The sequence below is a fragment of the Sebastes umbrosus genome, chromosome 1, assembly GCF_015220745.1.
Source record: "Sebastes umbrosus isolate fSebUmb1 chromosome 1, fSebUmb1.pri, whole genome shotgun sequence".
Classification (NCBI taxonomy): domain Eukaryota; kingdom Metazoa; phylum Chordata; class Actinopteri; order Perciformes; family Sebastidae; genus Sebastes; species Sebastes umbrosus.
Genome location: NC_051269.1, coordinates 19,857,041 through 19,872,253, shown reverse-complemented (window position 1 = coordinate 19,872,253; position 15,213 = coordinate 19,857,041). Strand labels below are relative to the sequence as shown.

Below are 15,213 nucleotides of genomic sequence, written 5' to 3'. Positions count from 1 at the left end.
GTTAACACGTTAACTTTGACAGCCCTTGTTGTTACGTTATTATTTCAACACAAACCATGATCGTTTTTCAAACCTTAACCAAGTAGTTTTGATGCCTGAGCCTAACCAATACGTTAACCATGTGGCATTGTGCGTTTCTGCAAACGCGAGACAAGGCTGAAACGTATTTATTAAACACATTTTTTAGTTCAGAAACGTCGCCATTCAACGTATTCTGTGGTTTGCAGAAATGTACAAAGCAGAGAGTTTTTAAGTTGGCTAAATCCTGTTGAATTCCTGTCAAATTTTGAACCAATTTCCCCGTAAAAGTATCGCTAAACTCACTTCTCCTGCATATTCATCATCTGTTTGAATTAGTATGATGAGTAAATCTGAGCATCAAAGGTATTGCACATGTTTGCTAGCAGCCTGAATTAGCTGCGGTTCCCCACTGAGAGTAGTGACAGACAGAGGGAGGAGAGGAGCCTGTCATTTGAAGCATGAAATCCCTTTAACCAAGTCCTCTGTCACTCAGCAGCCAGTAGGGGAGCACAGCAGGCAGAGCTGTGAACGCACAGGTTAAGAGGCAGGGCCACCAATGCTGCTGGATCTGCTTACTGAATGAAGATCAACACTACACAGCACATCCACAGATACAGCCATCACTTCTGGACCTCCTCAGTCAGCAGACACGCCATATCAACACCTCAGCGTTCCCCCTAGTTACACTTGGCAGCTCTAAGTGCTGCAGACTAATAAAGTTAATACACGATGCACTTCTATCCTGCTGCATCGTATTTTGTTTGGTTTATTACACTTTTTTAGGTACAGCACTTTGCAACACTTTCTTCTGTATTGTCCCCAGTATATAATGCTTTGTGCTCCATAAAAGCAATGACAGCGAATTTCATCTCTCACCTCACTAGGGCATGGTGCGTTATTGTTGTATCTTAGCACTCCCTTACCTCACATACTGCATATCTCCCAGGGTGCAGTGCTGTTGTCTGCCTGTTTGTTACAGTAGCTCAAAGGCTCAGGGAAAGCTTGTTGTTACTCTGAATTTAATGGAATGGAAAGGCCCTGTGCTTTACCATTTCATGTCAGTCGTCTTTGTATTTATATTCTAAATATTTTATGTTTTCTTTGCTTATATTTTATTATACCATTATGTGCATTTTGTCAAGATATTGAACATGTTTTATTGTTTAAAGGATAAGCATGTTAGATCTAGTTTACAAATTCTAAGGTCTTGTCAGGACCTTGTACCTTGGACCTTGTCTGACAAGTCCTTAAAATTCGTAAACTAGATTTAATATCAGAAATGATAAGCTAAACATATATAACATAATCATTGTTATAACTAGGGCTGTCAATCGATTCAAATATTTAATCGCTATTAATCACCTGATTGTCCATAGTTAATTGCGATTAATCACACATTTTTTATCTTTTCAAAATGTACCTTAAAGGGAGATTTGTCAAGTATTTAATACTCTTATCAACATGGGAGTGGGCAAATATGCTTGCTTCATGCATTGTCCATAAAGTGAAAAGAAAATTGTGTGCAAGTTTGGAGCGTTATTTTGCCTCCTTCGCGACAAGCTACTACGATAATGGATTCCTTAGGTTTTTCTAGTTTCATATGATACCAGTATCTTCACTACAGCTTTAAAACTGAGCCAGCGACACCCTAAAAATTAGGGTTAACGCAAGTTGCGTTAATGTGTTATAGAAATCAAATTATCGCATTGACTGTGACAACCCTATTTATAACACTTCATTATCAGAACAAAAATTTAAAAGTAAATGTAACTCAATTTCAAGTATGAACAAAAGGTCTTGCGCCCTCTGTCCTACTCCGAGACGTGACGTCTGGATTTTGTATTCATTTTGTTCTTGCATACAGCAATTATACCAATTTTACAAGTGAGACAATGCCTCCCAATGCTTCTGCCCTGTTTCAAAAAGACACTTTGTGTGATAATAATATTAGGCAAATTAGCACGGATATGAAGGAAAGTGCCAAGCCGGTTCACGACAATGCTCTGATCATCTCCTTTTGTTGCTGCTTGTCTAAGTCTTTAAATGAGGGACTGAATGGGAATAAATCTCATTAGGATATTATTTGAGAGCCACGCTGCTGTTCGTCTTATAGAAGTGTTAGACTTGTAGATTCAGATCACTAAGAAATTGGTAGTAAAATATTAATGGATGCTTCTTTAAACCCCATTATCATACTTATAAGACGCCGCGTGAAGAACATACTGTTATTACTCAACCCTATCTTAGCATATCATTAACTCCATGTGGTCTTCCATATCTTTGTACACGGAGATTAGAATATCTTTAGAAACGCCATGCATTTCATATTTCGTCTTTTCCCAACCAGCTTGAAAAAATACTATAAAAAGACTTGCTGTGGTGATTCTCCGACTGCTGCCTGGAATTATGAAGCAGGATTCAGGTTGAATCTCTCACAGTTGGCCTGCAGTGTGTTAGCTGAATTTCCTCCAGTGGCTGCTGATGCAGCTGCAGCCTATAAATAGGCCCACCCCAGACAGGCGGAAGGAGGAGGGCTTTGGTTAACCCCTGAGACCCAGTCCTAATCTGACCTCAATAATAGGCAGCATCATTAGAGAGTCAGCTCAGCTGGCTGGCTAGTAAGGGTACAGGGCCCCCAATCCGTCTGGAAAGACCTTGGCATTATCGCATCTTGAGAGAAGCAGAATCCTGTTTTGAGCACCTTCAAATTCACCTCATTGTCAGCTACCTGTCGTGGACTCCTTTTTAGCCTGCTGGCTATTCCTTCAGCCAGTATCCACTATCTGCCATAATGCAGACGAGGGAGGGGTAGCTCGCTCCCCACCACCCATGCCTGTCTTTTTCATATCTCCAGATGGCCGAGTGTTGGGGAGGGTTGGTGCCTCTGTGCCTCGTATTCATTGCGTGGCCCGGATTCAACAAAGCAGTTGTAGCAAAGCTTTGCTTCCCCCAACGGTGCTTTCCTGCAATCAAAGAGTATTCATCTCCCTCTAGTCTTGCCCTCCCTCTTGTACAGCCGTTTTGGCACAGTTTGGCTCTCTTTTTTCCCCTCCCACTCTTTCCCTTTTCTGTTCCTTCCATAGTCAGTCATTTATACCACAAACAGGTCCCCTTATGGGAGTAGGGAGACACCCACTGATGTGCAGATTCTTTCAGATTTATTACACGGGGGTTTTCACGGGTCAGTCTTAATTAAGAGGTGAAATCATTAAGGAGGGATAGATAAAGAGAGGGTGCCACAGAGATGACCTCTCTGAGGCAGAGATCTCCCCTCGGGTCCTTATGGCTTCCAGACAACCAGAAATCTGACACCTGCATTATCCAGCAGGTTTTTTTTTTCAGGGAGAGGATGGAAGCAATTGTGATGCTTGTTGTATTAGGTGGACTGTGAAAGAGGAGACAGCTAGAAAATGTCTCCAACTCACTTCAGTACTTCAGAGCCAGCAGAGCATTTTTGCATCTGTTTATGAGGCTTTGTAACTCTATAAGTCAACTGCAAAGTGTTTGGATAGAGGGGAAGTGAGCTTCCTTGCAGGGGATTTGTAAACTGTAGCTTAAAGTAGACGCACTTGCTCATCTGTGCAAATAAGCGCAGTCATGTCTTTTTTTTCTTTATGCCATAATAGCAATAGAGTGCTCCAGGGATGATGCATTTTTGTAGGCCAACCAGGAAGTTAGCATCGCCTTGGGTTCCCTCGACAAAAAGCCAATGGGATTTTCCTATTTGGTTTTGTATTATTGCAAAAAATAAGCTCTGTGGCAAACACACGATTATGATACTTACATGTTTTGTTCGGCAAGATAATCTTCTTAAATGAACACCACTTTTATGATTTTTGAAGTGTAAATGCAATCACCTTTGGTAAAAAGCTTACGTTAGGCTATAAACAAACTACACCACAGTCACATGAGTATACTTTTTTAAGACATGTAAAAGCTTCAAAATTCACAAGCTGGGTATTTACTGACATGTTTTATATCGTAGAACAAAACGTTAAAATCTCTTAAACTTGTGTTAACCACAGACCTTATTTCATCAAACTAAAAACCCATTCACCTCCAGACGTGGGAACCGGAAGTGTTCAAATGCTAACTAATTTCTGGGTTTTAGGACTTAGCACTCAATTGGTTAGAAGGTAAATAAATGACTGTGAAATACTGATAATGTGAATGGCACATGTAGTCTGCATTTGATCTGAGCTAATGATTAAACTACTTAAATTCTAAAAACACTACAAATATCCAATCCCTTTTGAACAGATAATCCACAAGCTCTTGCATCTTTTTCAGTTCTTTTTGATTGATGTGGTGTTTTTTTTCCCAGAACACGTTCAGGAGATCACTTTGCAATTAGACACTCTGATGTCTTTTTTCTTCCTGGTTTGTGGTAATGATGTTTGAGTTTCCGGCTGTGGGATTCTTTGTCGTTTTCAGCTCCGCTAGCTAAGGTTATTGCTGCTCGCACTAACTACCTAGTTCTATTTCTGCCATTGTGAAATGGTTTAATTTACTGTGAATAAAAGGATCTTTTTTGGAAATTACCTACAGCGTACAATGAGTACTGCATCAGTTGTGTTTTTCAAAAGAAAAAAGGAACATCTACTCTGCTAAGGTGTCTGCTACAATTATAGAAAAGCTGCCATAGTGAGCTGCCATGGTTGGATTTGGTCAAACTTAGCTCACAAACTCCTACAGCAGGCCAGTCTTATGAAAGGTCTTTCATGTTAGAACTGACCAACACCCACGTGAGGACTCTGAACAACTACCTTGAGGCCATCGTGTTAGAGCCAACTCAGTAGCTCCAACAGAAGTGATGCAGTTGTAGTGCAAATCTCAGAGGAACCAATGTTGGCACTTTTATGAAGGTATATTAAATATTAGGATTGAGTCCTAAAACTCGGAAATGAGTTAGCATTTTAGCATGTCTGGTTCCCTCGTCTGGATGTCAATGGATTTTTTGAATGGGTTTTTATTTTGATGCCTGAAATAAGGTCTGTGATTAACACAAGCTGAAGAGATTTTAACGTTTTGTTCTTCGACATAAAATACATCAATAAATCTTATCTTGCAGAAGAAAATATGTCGATATCATAAACGTGTGTTTGCCACAGAGCTTATTTTTCTGCAATAATCCAAAACCAAATGGAAAAATCCCATTGGCATTTTGTCGAGGGAACCCAGGACGATGCTAACTTCCTGGTTGGCCTACAAAAATATGACATCCCTGGCGCAATCTGTTGCCAATGTACAGTATTTAAAGGAGCAGTGTGTAGGATTTGGCAGCATCTAGTGGTGAGGTTGCAGATTGCAATCAACTGAAAATTATCCCATGTGCCAAGTGTGTAGGAAAACAACGGTGGCCGACGCAAAAACTTGAAAACACAAACGTTTTTGATTTGTCTGTTCTGGGCTACTGTAGAAACATGGCGGCGGCTCCCAGAACAGGATGTATGAATATGTAGATATAAATGGCTCATTCTAAAGGCCATCTATATCTACAGTATACATCCATATGTATTTATCACAACGGGGGGTGACGATGCAAAAGTGTGGAATACTTGCCTGCAAACATTATATGTCGTGGGCTTTTATTGTGAAAGGTAAAAGCGGAAGGAGTGGATTTGGTGTATGTTGCCTTTGTCAAGGTTGAAAGGAGTAATAAAGTTTGCCATCTTGGTTCACACTACAGAACCTTTGTGTTGTTGTTTCATAAAATATAGGTGCAACTCAACCGTGACTGTTTTATAAAAATAACTTTTTTTAACCCACTGCAGCTTTAATCGCATGAAAAAAAAACGCTGCCGGTGTGTAACGGCCTTTAGGTAACAAAAACACAACAGTTCTTATTTCCAGGTGATTATACATTAAGGAAAACATACTTATTAATATTATTTTCCATTTCTTCCAATAAATCCCCCTAAATGTTACACGGTGTTCCTTTAATACCTATTTGTATCTGCCTGGCTTTTTTTTTCTCCTTTTTTTGCATTGTTAGGTAACTCACGGCCGCAGGCTAATTTAACAAAATAGCCCTAAATGCCATTTTTGCATGCGACTTATGACTAATTACTAGACAACATATATGTGTATTATTAAATGTATTAGCCAGCATGTTGATGAGATGTGTTAACAAGGTGAGCAGAAATGTTACTGTTACCTGCTAACAAGCTGAAATGTTGTCAGCGCCTTGTGTAGAGTCAAACAGTCAGTTGTTCCCAGCCACTGTTGCCTGAGGGCTGAACACTTCAATGGCTGCTTGAGGTCGGCTGGAAGCCTACTGTTGATTTGCAGAATGGCAACAACACATGTGCATGCGCATACACGTGCAACATGCAATGTTGGCTATCCAGTTGCAAAGAAATGCAGCTTTTGCAAAGCTTTTACAGTGATTTTTGAGTACCCTAGTTTGTGGTTCTGTTTTGTATAAAATCCTAGTATGCAGATGCCAAATGTGAAAGAAAGAATTGCAACAGCTGCTCACATCTGCATGATGAATAAACCTAAAACTAAATTTGACTTGAAGTGGCTGTTCTAGTGAAAGACTTCGGGCTCCTCAAAACAAACAAGCAAGGAAATAATGAGCATCAGTAAAAAAATATTTGACTTGTTGTCTGACTTCAGTTGTTTATGCTTAGTGGTAGCAAATTACTCTGAGACTGACAGGGACATAAGCAGAATCGTTTTGAAGATTGCAAATAGAAAGGAGGAAAATCCTTTTGTAGAATGGAAAGATATTTGATTATAGTCTTACCGGTGCTCGCCCAAGCGCCATTCCTGTGTGAAATTGAGAAAGATAGAAACAAGTAACTGGAAATGAACCATCCCAATGCCATTGACAGTTTTGCTGCATAATTTGTCTTTATAAATGCTTGCCCCATACTGTACTAATCTGTAATGTATATCACTTTATATCTCCGTGACATCTCATTATTAATACAGTAAAAATATGCTGCCTCTCAGCTTCCCATATAGGTGTCATACATCAAGAAAGTTAAGGGTGGTGTTCTTTTTTAAGATCCGACGAATCGTTGTCGCACAAGGTGTTGTACAGCCGTGTCAGACAGAAATGTCGCTTGACTCCCTATGGTGGTGTTTCTAAAAGGTCCATTACTGTAACTACAGTGGTGGCACAAGTGTGGGTGGTTGGAAAGCACAATTTTCAAACATGGCTTTGCTTTTAGAGGCTGACCCTTTCCCGTTGCCTCTCCCTGTTCAGCTGCTCAAAACGAAGCCACACCATTGCCGGGTGTCCACATCGAGCAGTGATGTGAACTGTGTGTGTGTGTGCTGACATTAAAAACGAGCAGATGGCCACAATACTCTCAGGTCCTTGACAAGGGTGTCGAAACCTTTCTTAGCCAAATGGTGTCACGAAAGTCTAAAATCATGTACTCAAGTGGAGGAATGATTTAGAACAAGTCTTGCAAGCAAGCATCTTGACCTTTTGGTATTCTAAATTTGTAAAAAAAAATATTCAAAAGCCTCCAAAAGCCTATATTGGTTACAGGTGATTTATTTCCGCGCTCCTGCTTTTGGTTGTTTCAGCATTGTCAACTCCCTGTGCAGCACCACTTAGCAATCTAAGCCTGAGGCAGTGAGCTTTCTCCAGAGGCGAGAGGTGATGTGAGTTACCCCACATTCACGGGGAACAATCGTTTGCTTCTATAAATACTATTTGGCTTTGTCTCTTCATGTGTACATTATACAGGCTAATCATGAAATGCTTTGACATTGTTTACCGCACTGAAGGGATTGGATTGGATCAGAACGATAGCATCTTCACTGGCAGACGGTAGAAGGATCCCTGGCCCACCAACAATTTCCGTCTTCAAAGCAGCATTAGTGGCTCCATTAAAATCCTGTCACCCTTTTTCCTTTATGTTCGTCTGTGGCTTCTGAAGAGAGGAGAAATCACAATCATTCAAATGCTAAGTGACTTTAACACTCCTGTGAATATTAGAAAGGAAAGAACTACTCCGTCATCTGCCGAGCACAAAAAAAAAAAAGATGAGACCAGTGTTTTGAATATCCTATCCCCCTACCTCTGCAGTATCTCGTCACAAGCCATTACCTCTGCAGAAAGCAGACTGCTTGACACATACGGTATAACACCGCACTGTGTCAGTCTTCATTAAGACTTAACCATGTGCACGAACACACACCGCCGGCTGCCTGGGAGACTGTCTCGCTGATGTTATCATGTCAGCAGGTTTTCAATCCCTCGCTTTTAGACATTATAAGGGATGAGCTTATCATGGCTGCAAATGAATCAATGAGGTAATTGCAAGCGGGAGTGCTATCTACACTCCGGGCCATGGGACAACAGTTTATGCGTAGGAGGAGCTCCAGGGGCAAAAAAGGGCAGACCCTGTCCCATCCATCATTAGAGGAATCATCTTATTAATGCTCTCTCTTCTTTGCTTCACAGGTCACAGATGGAGGGACCATCAAGCAGAAAATCTTCACTTACGATGCTATGTTTAATACCAATTACTCTCACATGGAGGACTACCGCAGGCGTGAAGACCTCGTGTACCAATCAACCGTCCGGTGAGCCTCAAAATCAATTGGTTTTAATTTAAAACAAGACTGCTTACTTGTTTAAAGCTAGGGTTGGTAATCTTAAGAAACTAGCAAGAGTACGCTAGAATTAATACAATTATCCAACCAGAAAACCCAGCCCAGTGTTGCCAACTCTTTTCCAGTGGGCAACTCGGGGTCTGAAAATGTAAACCAATGTGGAAGTGTCGTAAACCTGCATTATTTCTAATAGGCAGCAGGGGGCGACTCCTCTGGTTGCAAACAGAAGTCAGATTGTATAGAAGTCTCTGAGAAAATGACCTTACTTCTCACTTTATTTATTACCTCAGTTAACATTGTAAACATGAGTTTTTGCTCTCAATCAAGTCTTCTTCAATACAGCATGAAGTAAATTATGGCCCCATTTAAAGTCAAATAGACCATTAAGCAGGATATGCTTTAGGGCATGGCTACCTTTTGATTGACTGGTTGCTACCACTACCAGTTGTCCATGTTTTCACCTTTCAACTTAAACCCTTTCAGTGTGTTTTCAGTTATGAAAATACACAGAACATGAAAGTTAATTATAACCTTTTTAGTTGCCGAAAAGTCTTATTCAGCGTTTGGTTGTACTTAGCTCCAACCTCTCGTGTTATTTCCTGTTGCAAAAACATAAGATGGCTACTGCCAAATACCAAGATGGTGACGGCCAAAATGCCGAACTCGAGGTTTAAAAGTGGCAGTGGCCGATTTTCTCCCGGGGTCACACTTCTCCTGTTTTTCTCCCGATTTTCACTCTTTAATTCCTTTTCATTATCTCAACATGTTTCTGGCGCTGTACAGCATGTATAATTCCTGTTGTTTCCACCAGGACGGCAATAGAGCTACACCAAGTTTAATTTCCCGGTTGAAAGAGAGCTGCTCGCGACTATAGATATACACTCGCGACCGACACAACATGGTTTGAGCTGCGCTCGCCGCATATCACAGCGTATAGCGCCCAAGATGGGCTTTGCCGGACGCAGTCAATGGCACTGGACGCAGCAAAAAGCTGTCGTGGCATGGCGCAAACAATTGGAAATAATGGGTTTCAGAGCACAGTGGTGGTGTTTTCGCGTTGTGTCTGAAATACCTTCAATGAGTGAGAGAAGGCAAGAGAAATGCAGAGTACTAAGAGAAAGACATACTCAAGCAGGGCAAAAAATGATTGAATAAATAAAAACTGATGAATATTAGCCTTGTTTATACCAGAAGTTCACACCAAAGGGGAAGTCAAATTATTCAGTTTTCCTTCCTGAGAATCAAAAGTAAAATTAAAAGTAGGCCTATTTACCATAAGAAATGCTGTTGCAGTGTACTTATTATTTTATTTTTTTCACTCTTTTAAAGTCACCAGAATACAGGAAACAAAGTCTCTCAAACTATTTTTTTTTTTCTGGGGGAGCAGCCCCCAAACCCCGCTTTGGTTTTGAAATCTTCACTTTTTTGAGGTCTCAAGGTTGGCTAGTATGCCAATGGGTGATATTACGGTGACTATGTCCACTTCCTATATACAGTCTATGGGCTTTTTCAATGCAAGTAGCTATTAACACTAGCTTCAAAAGCAAGAACGTCGCCAAGTTGGCAACACTGACAGTCTGTCCCTTCAGGCATCCATCCAAAGCCACTCCCCCACAATTATCATAATGAACATAAGCATATCATAAGCTTGTGGAAATCTTGTAGACAAGCAGGTAGGTTGTCCAATCATTTCATGCGGGCCAAATGAAATGATTGGATGGGTTTATTACAGTCCTGCGACAGCCATAGATACCATATGTTTTTGTTTTTTTTTGTCTGATCATTTGATTTATCGAGAATGAGAATTATAACAAATGTAACAAAAAATGTTTTGGAAGAAGATTACCAACCCTAGCTTTAACCCTGCTTGTACTGTTACATGCTTTTTCTCCATTCATTTTGCAGAACTAGTGAACTTTAAACTTTCTATATAATGAAACAACCTCTGCACCGAGATGAACTCCTGCTCAGTGCTATACACAATGTCATTCCCAGCCATCTGCTGCTGGTCACACCAGGCCAGACTGGAGTGACCAGGCAAAGGGGGTCAGTGCATTATTACATGAGGACAGGAGGCGTCGGCGAACTCTAATCAGCGACTCTGCTCAGGATAAAGAGTTCAGTGTTAAAGATTTAGCTAACATCTGGCCGGGCCGGTCCTTATTCCAGCCACAGTGGTGCATATATCACCAGGTAGCACAGCCCTGCGTGCTCCGGCATATAATCATGGAGGTGAACATACAGAGGCTCGCCTCACCCATCTCGCAAGTCTCTATGATCCATAGAGTGCACAGCCCCACTGTGTATGCATTAACAGGTTTTACAGAGCGAGAGCAAGAGATGGAGAAAGAGAGCGAGGAGTCATCTGGCTCTGGTTGGCTTGATTACACGTTTAAAGCGTCCTGGGGACTGTCTTCTTTTACCCCAGGCCTCAGAAATACGGCTGGCAGCTGTCTACCCATCTCCTTGTTTCTTGCTCCCTCTGCTCTGGCTCTCCTCCCACTGCAGATCCGCCCCTGTCTGAATGTTCAACATAAAGGAATCGCTGGCCATACATGGCACCTACGACTTCATTGAAAACTGGAATGCTTTGCATCCTTTTGTAATAATCCTACTTTCATCGTTCCCTTTCATCTCATCTTTGTCCTGCTGCTATTCTCTGATTCCGCTCATGTACATTCCTACCTCTTTGTGCTTTTTTTCTCTAATTTTTTCCCTCTTTTTTTTCTCATGTGTGGTGTGGCTGCCCAGCTGAGGATGATTTATCTGGACAATCCTACTATCCCTTTGGGAGAGTAGGCATCATCACAATGGAATGGCGTACGCACTTACATGCACACGGACATGGAAACATGAATGCACACACAAACAGAGAACATAACACCCCCCCACACACCCAGACACCTGCACACATAGCCTATATACGTACATACATACGGAGAGAGGAAGTGAGAGAACACACAGAAAAGAAAGGGGGTTTTCAGAAACAGTTGGATGCTACCTAGGGATGCACTGACACCGATACCGGATCGGAAATCGGGCCGATACTGACTCATATAGCTGGATCGGGTATCGGTGACAATGGGGCCGATCTATTGATTTCAGTTCTATGTTTATATACTATTTACTAGGGATGCATCCGTCTTTTTCAGCAGTGATACCGATAGCGATACCTGGTCTTTGGGTATCGGACGATACCGAGTACTGATAACAGTGTTTATTAATAAGCTAGATATAGATATAAATTTAGTGAATTGTTGTTGATTATTAAAATAATAAATCGTACACCAGAAACTTAGTAGAAAATCATGACCTTTTTAATGCAGCAACAAATTGGTCAAAACTTAAACAGGAATTAAAATTCCAGTATATAATGTATATAGCATATAAACATATAATTGAATTGAGTAGATCTGCCCCATTGTCACCGATATCCGATCCAGCTATTTGAGTTGGTATCGACCCAATATCCATCCAGTATTGGTAATGGTACATCCCTACTATATACATATAAATTAGAATTTGAATTGTTTAAGTTTTGACCATTTTGTTTTAGTTTTTCAATTTGTTGCTGCATTAAAAAGGTTTACACCTGAATTGTAACTCCTGTTAATTTTTAAGATTTTTTGTTGTAGTTGTTGATGTACGATTTATTATTTTGATAATATATAGCAATTCAGTAAATTTATTTTTGTTACATTTTGTTTTGCAAAGTTAGGAAAGCAATGTTTAAGTCAAGCCTGGTGTTGCCTTACACATAATAGAATGATCCCAGTCACTTCCACACAGTGAGGCATAAAGCTTATTAATTAAACACTGGTATCGGTTCGGTACTCAGTCGGTACCTAAAGCCCAAGTATCGCTATCGGTATCAGGACTGAAAAAGTCGTATTGGTACACCCCTAATGCTACCTGCACTGACCTGCACTCGGATCTGTATCTGAATGCTTAACCCGTGTTCGTTAACCAGAGAGAAATGTGGATTCCAGCCACAGTCACACCATTCTTCCAGTCAAGAAAAGATTCCCTCCGAACTGGTCACGGTCCCACTTTCATGGTGTAACACAGAAGCTCAACACTGCTAAGAAATGCAAAAAGCTGAATTTTTACTCGCTATAATCTCCCATTTCCACCTGAGAATGGTAAATCTCCTGTACAAAGCCTTAGCAGTCTGACAAATCCACTTGTACGACCAAAAAATGAATGCCTCAATATTCTGTATCTCTTATAAACTCAGAGTATTTTTGTTGAAAATTATATTTTTAGCTTTTCCCTTTTTTTCATTTTGAATACTTTTCCCTCACCAAAATATGTGATCATTGTGCTATAATAGAGTAACAGTAAAAGAGATGATTTTTCTTCTCACATGCCGCCTTTCCATTATTAGACAGTTTCAGAAGTGACATATTGACTTCATCTAATTCTTTGACAGCTATTCACAATCTTTCAAAGACTGGAAGCAGCTGTAACTTTCTCTGTATTGAATTGCCAATGCATATATTAGTCCTTGTACAACTAATGACAGATCTTGCATGTAGCTGATGACACTTGAAGTCTGGAGGACCTTCAGTATTCAAGCTCAAATCATGGGAGCAGGATTATTTGGAGTATGCTTTTGATTTTTCCTTTTGAAAGATGAATGTAGCACATAAAGGGCATACGCAGGTTTGGTTTAACCAATGGTTTACACTTATATTTGGGTCACATGCATACAGCCTATCACGTTGTAGGTACAACGACTTGTTAATAATACCATAAGAACGAATCTGAGACCCTGCTCCACCTGCCTGTGGCCTGCTGTCACTGCAGTGGCTGCTGGTGCCAAGTTATTTCCTGATGAAATGATACCACTCACAAATAAATCAGTTATGTGTGCTATGGATAATGATCTTCACGGCTAAATTTGAAGTCTTATTTTACTGATACTTTACATACATTTCTATGGTATACCTTCCCAGCACAAACTCATCCCCTATAGACCTTTTATAACTTGACATACATAGGCTTTCTAAGTTGGCCTTTGTATTTCCTGTTGCAATGTTTGCTTATGCAGTAGCTGACAGGAAGTAAACTTGGACCAAAGCGGTTGCCCTCAGTAATGCAGATTGATCACTTAATGAACTATTTATTCACTTCTAGGAACAATAGCATTATACAAGATGAGGAATCTGTTAGCTAATGATGATGAAATGATTACAAAACATTTTTTATTATGTTAGCTCCGTCCCATTCTTACATTGGGAGACTTTTTGGAAAGGGACCAATACAAATTGAGAATATGCCTGATAAACGTTTGCAAGTGGCAGTTTAAAGTGCCATTTTGCTTTGCCTTAACATTGACAGCCCATGGACTGCTGCTTGTGGCACAAGAAAAGGAAAGGTGCAGGTTAAAAACAAAGGCAAACAGCACTATTGTCATGGTCTTGGGTTTTGGTTGTAGTTTGTTTCCTGTTTTACTTTTTAGGCTCCCTCCTCATGTGTCTCGTTTTGCTTTACTTCTTGCCTTTGTGTTTTCCCGTCTTTGAGATTGTCTGCCCTGCCCTGATCAGTTTCACCTGTCCCTAACTAGTTCTGCACTCACCTCACCTGCTCTCACTTTCCCATTTAGTCCATCACTAATTCATTAATACCACCTCAGTTCCTTTGTGCCTTGTTGGTTTGTCTTTCATCATTCCTTGTATTCAGTGTACCTGCCTTGCTCCTAGTGTTTCCGGTTACTCAGTATTCCGTTGTTTTGGGTTTATTTCTGTTACCAGCCTTATTTTGGACTCTGAACTATAAGTATTTTTTGTTAATATATCATCAAACTATCCCTGCTGCCACCTCTTCAATTCATTCTGCTTTTCCTGAAATGTGACAACTATGTGGATAAAAAGATGCTGATTTGGTTGTCTGAACCGCCAGTTAGACAACTCTCTCACTGACTACCTCGGCAAATTGTCAAACTTAACACACCTAACACCCTTAATGATAAAAGCCAACAGCTTTAAACTCCCTGTATATGCACGACTAGTGCCATGGCCGTGTATCTCTCAGGCATTCTCCTCCCTTTCCGCTATCTCCGCTATCTATTTTGCAAGGACACAAGTGCTGCATAGCGCCGCCCAAGACAATTGTGATTGGTTTAAAAAAATACAAACAAGCCTGAGTGTTTTTTTCCCCCTATACAAGATTGGTAATGTGTGGAGCCAGACCTTTCTTTTGCACTGACAGAACGCTTGTGGGATAGGTCTGGCTATGTGAAACTAATGCACAAGTGACAGAAAACAAGCCAAATTCTACCTTCTCTTGGTTACCAGATAATCAGGTAGTCCCCATCTCATAAAGGCTCTCTTTCTACCCTCATCTATCTCTGTCAAAGAAATCAAACAGAAAACACACAAACCACAAAAGTGGCTTGAGATTGTTAAAAACACGACAATAACAAGTGATTTTACCGGAATGGACATGTCCTGAATGTCTATATGCAAATGTGAAACTTTGCAGTAACCATAAAACAGAAACAGTAAATTGAAATCTCTTTTCTCCTTCAAATTGCCTTGTGACTATAGTTTATATTACTAAATCAATAATAATCCAAAATCATTTCTTCAGTCTTAATATTTCATTGGA

At 40.5% G+C, this 15,213-nt stretch overlaps 1 protein-coding gene across 3 annotated transcripts in view; it reads left to right on the top strand.

The window, feature by feature from the left end:
• igsf21a (immunoglobin superfamily, member 21a) overlaps nt 1-15,213 on the top strand; it is a 237,776-nt gene that overhangs the window by 125,526 nt on the left and 97,037 nt on the right. For all 3 annotated transcript variants that reach the window (XM_037770679.1, XM_037770670.1, XM_037770662.1), the window contains exon 3: nt 8,450-8,571. In XM_037770679.1, coding sequence (XP_037626607.1) covers nt 8,450-8,571 — 122 coding nt within the window. The remainder of the gene's footprint in view (nt 1-8,449; nt 8,572-15,213) is intronic.